At 38.8% G+C, this 10,790-nt stretch overlaps 1 protein-coding gene across 2 annotated transcripts; it reads left to right on the forward strand.

Moving 5' to 3' along the window:
- Window positions 1-278: 278 nt before the first annotated feature.
- On the forward strand, window positions 279-8,887 carry LOC102233203 (transmembrane protein 121-like). Of its 2 annotated transcripts, none has more exons than XR_002752048.1 (2): window positions 279-1,514; window positions 7,054-8,887. XR_002752048.1 is itself a non-coding variant. In XM_005795132.2 (2 exons), exon 2 carries the CDS (start codon window positions 1,979-1,981, stop codon window positions 2,927-2,929), a length of 951 nt encoding a protein of 316 aa, XP_005795189.1. In that variant the 5' UTR covers window positions 300-1,514; window positions 1,793-1,978; the 3' UTR covers window positions 2,930-3,533. The 2 variants fall into 2 exon arrangements, 1 of the variants encoding a protein (XP_005795189.1); XM_005795132.2 differs by lacking the exon at window positions 7,054-8,887 and adding an exon at window positions 1,793-3,533 and having other exon boundaries at window positions 300-1,514.
- Window positions 8,888-10,790: the final 1,903 nt, after the last annotated feature.

The raw sequence follows: 10,790 nt of genomic DNA on the forward strand, positions 1-10,790 counted from the left end.
CATTCTTTATTCAGTCTTATCTCAGATGTTCTTATCTTGCATTTATTTTTTTTTGTTCATTTGCTCTCTCCACACCTGTACCTCCCCGTCTTACCCCTCATCTGTGGTCTCTGGCCCCATCTCAGTGTCCTGATTCACTGCTCTGCTGGTGGATCAATAGAAAGGCTCTCTGTCAGGAGGAGCCGTTGCCTCCCCCCTTCACCTCACTAACTCTCCCCACCAACAGTCACAGCCGTCTGGCAAGCTGGATTTCTACATCCCGTCGTCCTGAAGAGGATTTCCTCTGTCCAATGGCTCACTCTAAATCTCTGCACCTTCCAAGTCAAGAAAAAGAGAGAGAAAAAAAATGCATGTTGAGGTAACAAGCTTCTTAAAGAGTGAGGAAAGCACCACTTCATCTGGGAACTAAAAAATGAGATTGCCGGAGAAAATAGAATATCAGCGCTAAGCATAATGTGACAAAAAAGAAGAGGAGGAAAAGGGGTGAGAGAGGGAGAAGTTGTGCATTCAGCTAACCCCCCTCCTCAGTCCGCCTCTTTCCACCCTCTGGAAAAGTCTCTCCCTCTCTCTCTCTCTACCTCTTTTCTCTCCGTCTCTCTGCAGCTGTGCTCTGCCGAGCATCACCTCCACACAGCAAGTGCCTTTACTTCAGCAGAAGAGGGAGAAAGAAGAGGAAGGTGGCTGCGAGCTCCAGAGCACAAGAAACCTCAGGAGTGCGTCTGCACACGGCAGAGGAGTGCTTCTCTCTACTCTTCATACAGAAGGGCTAAGGAGCGCACAGAGACAGGGAAGAGGCGACTGCGTTGGAGTAACGCTGTGCCAGTGGTGCCGACTGGGGACAGGGTAATCCACTGACACTGTTGATCCTGGTGGCTCTGGCAAAAAGCTTCCAGAAGGAGACAGAGAAGCGGAAAAGCAGACAGGATCTTGCCAAGGGGGCAGCATTTTACTTCGGAAAACGAAGCGTGGCGACAGCAGAAACGCACACAGAGAGACACACTCACAAACACCAGAGTGGAAAAAGGACAGCCAGACACCCACCGCATTTAAAAATCCACTACAACCCTTCAGTTTCTTCTGACTTAACCAAGAAAATAGAAAAATGTCTCATGTTGTTGCCTGTGGATGACGGATATTAACTTCTTGGGAGAAATTTGTCTTCTAAAGTAAGATTTTTTTCAAACTTTGCTACTTTTTTTATTTTTTGGAGTTGGGCCTGTAAACTGTCTGAGCACATCACAGATTTCTTCTTAGTTACAGAAATGGAGAGTTGTCTTGGGGACCGTTGAGATGCCTCCTCCTGATTCAGAGTAGAAAGTGGATTATGACGGCAGTATTTTGAGATTTCTTCTTTGCACCATAATAAAAAAAATCCATCTACGTCTGCTGGATTTATGTCTGAGAGAAGGAGAAGATCTCAGGCATTTTCTCTTCTCCTGTGGATTACCTACGGGTTTTCTCTCATGGATGATTGCTTGCCGCCGTTTATTAAAAAAAAGTATGAAAAGGGACAAGTGAGTATTGGGCTAGATTTTTTCCCTCTAAATCTTAAGCTTGAGTCCAAATAATGGATGGCTCTAGTGAAAGCACAATGATGCAGCTTTTGTCTAATCTAATAACACAAATTGAAACCCACTGATTGAACAGTTATGTTTAACAAATGATGATTAAGGTGTAAAAGGTATGCACATCTTGACATCTATTAATTCATTTGACAAGTTGTCCTGGATGTTTACACACCATTTGCCAATGAGCATCATTTACTAAATGAGGGGTGCTGTCTACCCGGCAGGTGGCTTGGGCACAAACGGAGATTGATTGAAGTGATCTCTGGGAATCCAATTAATGTATCCTGGATTCTTTCCAAGACAGAAGCAATGGAGGGGAAAACCACCATCTAGTTTAAACTGAGAAACCTCTGCACTCCCCAGTCAGCAACTCTCCTCCTCCTTTCCCACCACCTTCAACCCAGGCAAGGATGGTACCCCCACCCCCCACCAACAAGCCCCACGTTTGCCTTTCCACCATTCTTATCATGAGCAGCATGGCATTAATTGATGCCTACCTGGTGGAGCAGAACCACGGACCCCGCAAGATTGGCATCTGCATCATGGTGATGGTGGGGGACATCTGTTTTTTGATTGTGCTTCGATACGTAGCAGTGTGGGTGGGCGCTGAGGTGCGGACTGCCAAACGAGGCTATGCCATGATCCTCTGGTTCCTCTATATCTTTGTGCTCGAGATCAAAGTCTACTTTGTGTATCAGAACTACAAAGCAGACAGGAAGAGCTTGGACGCTCTCGCGAGGAAAGCCTTGACGTTGCTGCTGTCCATTTGCATTCCAGTGCTGTTCATTGTGCTGGTGGCCATCGACCACATGGAGTACGTCAGGGCTTTCAAGAAACGGGAGGAGATTCGCAATCGCCTCTTCTGGGTAGTGGTGGACTTGCTGGACATACTGGACATCCAAGCTAACCTATGGGAGCCTCAGAAGAAAGGGCTTCCTCTGTGGGCAGAAGGCCTCATGTTTTTCTACTGCTACATTCTGCTCCTTGTGCTGCCCTGTGTGTCTTTGAGCGAAATCAGCATGCAGGGCATAAATATTGTCCCCCACAAGATGCTACTGTACCCCATCCTCAGCCTGGTGACCATTAACATTATCACACTCTTTATCCGCGGAGGGAACATGTTTCTGTACAGGGACGCAAGAGTATCCGGGATCCTAATCGGAAAGAACATATTGGCCATCATCCTAAAGACCTGCAGCTTTGTGCAGTACAGAAGACAGTTGCAGAACGCTCCTCCTGCCTTTGGAGTGGAGTTGCAGAAAAACTCAGTTGCACAAGCTCGTCCTGCGCCCACTCCACCTCAAGTGGTCATGCAGGACCAGACGCCTCTACCCGAAGTGACAACCTGTGAACACACATGACATAATGTAGGGGGTGAACCCTACGAAATGTCAATATGAGTAAATGGGACTCTCAGGATGCTGGCAGGGAGCAGTGTTCCACACCTTTTAGGTCGTGTGAACACGCATGTGTACACACGGGAGATCATGATCCCTGATGCTTAATGGCACACAGGACACTGCAGACACTTAGTGCAGATAGAGCAGTGCTGTCACAGCTGCATTACTGATGACTCAAAGCATTTCCCATGGTGAATTTAATTACCTGTGTATTTTTTCTATATGTACAAAGAAAAAGAAAATCTACTGCAAAAAAATAGAGAGTATATTTTTGAACTGTGTGTTGCATTCCAATCGAAAACCTAAGGGTCTGTGTGCTGTGGCGTGTATTTCTGTTTCTCAGTTGTTTCTTAGTAGTCGAGGGCTTTACCTTGTCAAAGTGAGATGAGACCCAATGAGAAAATCAAAGTAATGAGGGTAAAAAAACAGTGGTGAAAGCCCTGTCTCTTAAAAGAAGTGCGTTTTTATATGTGACTCTTTGATCAAATACTGTGTAAAAGATAAAGGCTTTCCTGCTTTCTCACTGGCTGTAAGAGGGTTTTGTCATAAAATCATTTTAAAGTTATTGGTCCAATGAGTGTATTTATTTTTTAAAGAAATTATTTAGTAAATGCCAACTTTGTGACCAGTTAGGAGAAAAAAAAAATGAGATAATCCATTCTGTCCAGGTGAGAAGCTTACATCCATCCATGAGGGACTTCAAAATAAACCTTGTGCCAAAACAGCATTTATGAAAATAAATGTTAACACAGTATACAGAGTGTGATGCTCTGCATATGCAGGTCACTTCTGTGCCACAAGATGTTCCAACTGGCGTCTCAACAACAACAAAAAATGTCTAATGAAAACATTTTAATTAATCAACACCTAACCAATTGAAATAAGTTGAATTGGTTGGATATCCAAACAAATTAAAGCAAGAAGTCTGTTGATCATTTCAAAAAGTCTGTGGTCAAGGTGCAACTTTCCAACAGATATTTAAACAAATATTAGCAGGGTGTATAAATATATTTGAGCCTGAATAGTGAATTTTAACATATAAAAAAAACAAATCAAATATACATTTACACTTTCAAAAGTATGTTTTGCTTAATTATTTCACTCTGGAAAGGAGCAATGCAAGGTGTAAAGTTTTCTTTCACAAATGTAAATTGTCTTTGAGTTTTATCATATTTTGCAGGGTTATTTCTGATGATGGAATCATTTATGTTCAACTCTGTATATGCTATGAACAGTTTGATCAATGCAAATAATGACCATGCTGCTATTTCTTTGAGATTAAATGCATTGCCAAGAAACAACGCCGAAGGAGGGTAAATGAATCCTAAATAAGAAAGCCTGTTTAATATCCACCTCAGGCACACAGCGACTATCTGAGCTTGTGCTTAGTGGCAACAGCGGTTGTAAGCACTGTCATTCTGTTCCTCACACAAAAGGACAAAATAGATACTTTGGTGCAGTGATGTGAATCCACAAAAACAGCCAGGCACACGTCTTGTCTTGATATGACAAATCTTGCTCTTTCACAAGCTCTTTTCCCACCCACACCACCAGTTGAGTCAGAGCTTAAGTTTTTGACTGTTTGTTTGCCTTCGTTGAATATATTTCCCTCAAAGGGAATTTTTATTCCCTAGCAAAACTGCACACACAAAAGAAGCATTGTTCTGGTCATCAACAGTACTATTTTCCCCAAATGGTCTGGAATTAATTTCTCTCACCTGTGGGTGTGGGTGGGTGTGGGTGTGTGTGTGTGTGTGTGTAATTTAAAGCACAGTGTTTGCTAAAACCCTAAGAGTGCAGGAGATGATCTAACATTTACATCTGTGCAAGGCTCAGCTACGGAAAGGTGGCAGCATTAAGTGGCACAAACCAGGATTTCACATTAAGACTGCTGTAGTCAGCACTACTTGTCGGTGTTGTTGGCTTGTAAAGATACAACATCAGCAATTTAGCCACTATAATGCACTATTGGATAATATCGTTTATACAGAACAGCTGCAATGAAAGGAAAACATTCCTCTTTTAAAACAATGGTATATAAAAACAATGTGATATGTTCAGCTGAATTTATCAACACTGTACATTTAAACAGTGTATGGATTTAAAAACAATGTTTTTACAAGTGACAGAAACAGATGTGCTACACAAATGTAACTGACATTAATGTAAATATGAAAATTTGTAATGATAATTTTCCCGAAGTATATCTGTACAAATTTCACAGAAAAAAAAAGATTTAAGATAAAGAGATGCATTTAAAAAACTAACTGCTAAAGCTCAACTTTATGGAGCAGAAACTGATGTGTTCATTATGTATTATTTTATATTCACAACATGAGAAAATCTTGCACAAATTAAGAAAATTTAATGCATGGAGATCCAAAGTGCAGCCCAGGTGTCAATTACAATTACAGCACGTTTTGCTTACTAGCACATGCAGTTGGTTCACAGATAAAAACAATGCTAGGGTAAAATTTTTATTGACAGATTCAAATCTGCTTAAAACTGAAAATGTTATTAATTACGTGGCAAAATATTTCTCTTAACCATATTTTTCTGCTTTAATCTCATAAAGTAGAATCATAAACATCTAGTGACATTTACTCAAAAGCAAACTTCCCAGTTATGAAACTTGGGTAAATACATAAAGCTTTTCCATTAAAACTGTCCTTGTTAACAGAAACAAAACTTGGAAATTATATTTCTTTTACTGAAAAATCTTTCCAAGGTTCCAGATCTGAAATAATGTTTCTAACAAAAATCACACAGCTTCGATTGTTTAACAAAATATTACACTAGTTTATCAGGGTACATTAAAATTGATTTGATATTTAATTTTTAAAATATAATTTCATATTTTTGTTGCCTGTGAGTCCTTTTTCCCATCCTCCATCCTTTGATAGTAGAACATATTTTACATTTTAACTAAAGCCTGGAAAACTCGCTGCTTCCTTCAGTCTTATTAAACATCCTGGAGGTGCAATTTGGAGGGGTGCATGCTTTTCTCCAGCTGTGAGCAATTATCCAGAGGAAGCCCAGGATATACCCATCTCTGTCTATAAAGGGTCTCATATGGCCACTGCAGTTATCATTTCAACGTCTTGTTGAGATTTTTGTAGTTGGAGAACTGCCATCGTTAACGATCCTGCTTAAATCTACATAATGCCCTTTAGTACTGGGTTCATTATGCACCTGCAAATACTTCTACAACCAGGAATCATCCATGTTCTGACTAATTTTAAATGTCATACTGCAGGCTTAGTCTGGTGTGTTGGTGACACATAAGCCTCATCATTAGATTAGCAGTAGATGCATATAAATCCTGAAAACAGAAAAATGAATGAACCTCCTGTATGTATAGGTAGCTTGAGAAAAGTCAGAGATGCTTTGGATAACTCACAGAGGAATAAAAAGACTGAATTTTGATTGGTTCAGGGAAAAACGAGCGGAGAAAAGCAGTGTGGTCAAAACTGATGATTGGACTGAGAATTGACAGAGCTGGAAAGTGGAACTGAAAGAAATAGAGTTACTGGAATAACTCAATTTGATCAACGGCAAAACAAACAGAGTAAAATCGTTCACATCGACATTGTTTATAAAAAAACAATAGTAAGCACTACTTCTACATAGAAATTAAAGATTAGGTTTAGTCCTCATATTAAATAATGAGAGAGGAATAGGCACTCAAATAAGATTAGCAATATTTTAACACATTTTTCCTCAAATAAAAGTAAAAAGTAGCTTTCCAAGAAATTACTCTAGAATAATAAAAAAAAGTATTTCATAAAAAGACGACTCAAGTACTGAGTAAGTGATCATAAAATCTGATTAAATATTTTAAAAATATGTCAAACGGATAAGATATAAAGTTACCAAAATATCAATTTAATCTAAGGGACACAGCAAGCCTGTAGAGGGAGGTTCTCGGGTTACATGAGATCAAAACTTTGTATTTTTTGCTTATATGTAAAATTTTGTACTTATGAAATACAATACTGCATTTTACTCCAAATACACCAATCTAACAGTAAAACATGGTTGTGGCAGCATCATACTGTGGGTTTACTTTTTTTTTTTTTTTACAGGTCATAGCTGATGGAGTTTAATACAGAGCAAGTCTGGATGAAAATCTGTGAGAAGCTGCCAAAGACATGTGCCTGGGAGGTTCACCTTCAATCGAGTAGTCTAGATAATGGCTTAGTTAAAGTTTAATTATCCAATTAAGACTCTGAGGAAAAACTTGAAAATTCCTGAAGACACTCCCCATTAAAAGTGTTTCTACAAAGTGGGCTGATTACATATCAGTTAAAAAGAAACAAAACTATGCACAGTTTCCTTCCACTCCACCATTATGTAATGATTTATGTTGGTCTTCTGCATCATTCCAGCAAAATGAATGACAATGAATGAAAATGGGATAAAACATGGAAAAGTTCAAGATGAAATGAATAATTTAGCAAGGCACAACTCATTTTTGCTAGTCAACTTTTCCCTTGATATAGTTTTTTTCCCCCCACCAAATTACATTTTGACAGGACGAAGATAAATGCTTCATATATCTTCAGAAGTAGCTCAAACTTTTCTAGGCTTTCTTACGACGACTTTCCAACAGGTTCTTGAGTCATCTCTTCCCCTCTCAAATGTAATAAATTGGAAAGTCTGCCTATCCACACCTACGATATAAACACTGACAAAGATGCCTGGGACAAGCCAGCAAGATAAACAGTGTCTGTAAATTCACAACTTGACCTTCGGCAGTCTTAAATGGCAACAGAGTCGAGTCACAAATGTATTTTTCAGGGAAGGCATGTTTGGAGGTGACCAGAACAAACCAGCAGAGAAAATGAATCCTCATCAAGTATTGATCCTCCTGTCTGGAGGAAAAGTGATAAGATTTGAAACAACCATCTTCTATAAAAGAAAATACCATACTTTTTTGACGGAGCAACAGGAGGTCTTTGATGCTGCTGAGATGTGTGTGCCTAAAGCTCATCTTTACTGGAGTATCCTAAAACCCAGCATGAGTTGGGACTTCACAAAGTTTTCGACTCCTTATTCTTAAACAGAGATGCCCCTGTGCAGGAGTGAAGCAAATAAAATTGATGTTTCTCGGCATAGTTCATCTAATTCATTCTAAATTTGTTTGTATGCACACACTCCAAACACAGTAGCTCTGAGCAACATCCTTTTACAGTTTGCTGAAAAGAGGCAATTAGCTGTTCTACAGTCAAAATACTTCTGCAATTAATCTTTATCTTAGCGCTCTTAATCACCAAATTACAGCCTGGATAATTATGAAACAGCTTCCCCACACATCCATCCATGCATGTTTTCATTTCATGCCCCTGTGACACGGAAGGTTTCGCTATCGCGCATATGCACAGTTTGTGAGGATTACCAACGGCTATGAAGTATGACCCTGACTGGAGATCAAGCCCGAGACTCGCAGCTACGATATGATCCTGCTTATAATCAGGTCAGCAGCTCTTAGTCGACACAACGGGAAACCATGGACATCAGAAACGAGAAGCGCCTGCTCAGAGTGGTGTTAAGTGTTGTATAAAAATGTGAATTATGAAGAGGTGTTTAAATATTCAAGCAACCCAGCAGTTCAATGAGATTTATCATTTAAATCCAAGCAATTCTGCAAGTTTTCTCTCAGGTCTTGTTGACCTATAAAAGATTCAGATGGTTTATAAGTCGCTGTGATGCTTACAGGGCATTTTCTCAGGAACCCATTCATATGTAAACCGTCTAAAAATCTGAAATAATATTCTCTCAGTGTAATATCTGTGGAGGAAATAAAATGTAAATATGGAACTGTGAAAAAAAGGATTTTCCTCCGCAGATTTCTTCTGCTTTTTGCCACATGTAAATGAAACCCAGTTTAATATGAGATATAAGCTTAGTCAATATAAAATGTGCTTTTATAACACACTTTTCATTTTAATGAAAGAACCTATCCAAATAAACTTGACAATAGTAAAAATATTATTGCCCTTCTTTATGAATCATGTATTAATTGCGATTATCCACATTTTCAGTTGGCATACTCAGGTGATACTATTTACTCAAGAGATCACCAAAAACAAAAAACAGTTTTGACAATTTGAAGTAGGCTAAAAAAAAAAAAAAAAAAAAAACTACATAAATTTAGGCAACACAATTTTTTTGGATCAGTCTTGAAAGAATTTTTTTATTTTCTAAAGCCGGGAATTTCTAAAGCTTTTGATGTCCAGGAAACTAAGAGCTACTGGCCATTAATGGCAAAAAAGTACAATTTCTACCAAAATTACTCCATGAACAAATAAAGTGACCATCCATGAGTTCACAAAAGGATCCAGAAAAGCATTTAAGCACAGCAGACTTCACTTTCCTCAGGATTATTCCCAAGACTTTCTGAAAATATCCAAAAGTGTAATTTTTTTGAAAATGTGCATCTTGGTGCATTTGCATGAAACATGTCAGAAAAGAAAAACATTTTGCCAGTCAAATGTGGTGGTATTAATGTGATTGTCAGAGACTGCTTCTCATTGTTGCTGTAAATCTTCCAGGAGAACAAGAGGCCATGAATGTTTTGACCTGAAGCTCACTTGATTTGTGCAGCAGGACGATGTACAGAAGTGATTACTGCAGTAATCACTTCTTTCATAAATGACCAGGTTAGATTAAAAAGCCTTTTCTTCTTCATGAATGAATCCCCCACTTTATTTTTTTTTTTATTGCTTCAGGTTATCATTAAGTGATATAAAAGTTTTTTCATTGATCTGAAATATTTTAGTGAAAAAAAAAGCAAACCGTTTCACTGCCCTATCCATTTTATGCTGGAAATACATTTAAACTTTAAGTTAAAGGAGAATATGCAGCATATAAAAATACTAGATGTGTTATTTCTTTCTTCTAAATGGACTCCTCCATCTTGCGACAGGAAGCATATTGTAATTTCTGCCCCTTTCACTTGGTCAACTTCTCTCTGTCACTCATTCTGAAAAGCTGTCCGCTCTGAAATAGCACTGAGCCTCAGGATGAGAGGTGCAACAAAAAAACCTCACCGCAGGTAATAATGAAACAGACGTTGAGGGAGGACAGTTTGAAAAGAATGCTTCACCTTGGCCATTTAATCTTACTTTGACTTTTGCCGTCTGGCTACGATAAAGCCCACAGCAAATGGATTTCATCCCAAAATGCCCTGGGTTTTTCTGTGGATGTGGCTCAAGAATCAGGAATTGTTGAAGGAACAAGTAGCTTTGGTGTTTTTCAGCTTAATGAGGCAAATCACAGATAATATATATCCCACAGCAAGCAGCTGGAAATGATGGTCGCTACAGCCAGATAAATACAGTTGGTAGCTTCAGGGACGTCACAGCTTGACCTAAATGTCACTCCTCAAAAAAGATATTTTTAATTTACTGATGTGCAAAAGCCCTATTTTAAGAACTGTTATCTTGGCTGTTTAATCCAATGTGAAGCCTTTGTGATTTCATGCAACAAACCAAAACAAAGTATTGCCGAAATATGAAGTGAAGGGAAAATAATATGTAGTTGCAAACATTTTTCACAATTAAAAATATGAAAAAAAAAAGTTTCCTCCTTCTCAAAGTTTCCAGAAACTGTCACTACGATTACAGCTGCTAGTCTGGATAGAAAATTACTGGACATCAGTTCAGTAGTCTTGCCACAGATCTTCCATTGGATTGTTGTACAAACTTTGATGTTCAGTTTTATAATTTTAATGTAAAACATTTAATTGCAGTTCAGAGCAGGAAAGAGGGCCTCTGCTAATGGCAGTGTTAGTTTTGTGTCACTCAGTGCCTCGGTTTTA

The sequence above is a fragment of the Xiphophorus maculatus genome, chromosome 22 (genome assembly GCF_002775205.1).
Source record: "Xiphophorus maculatus strain JP 163 A chromosome 22, X_maculatus-5.0-male, whole genome shotgun sequence".
NCBI lineage: Eukaryota > Metazoa > Chordata > Actinopteri > Cyprinodontiformes > Poeciliidae > Xiphophorus > Xiphophorus maculatus.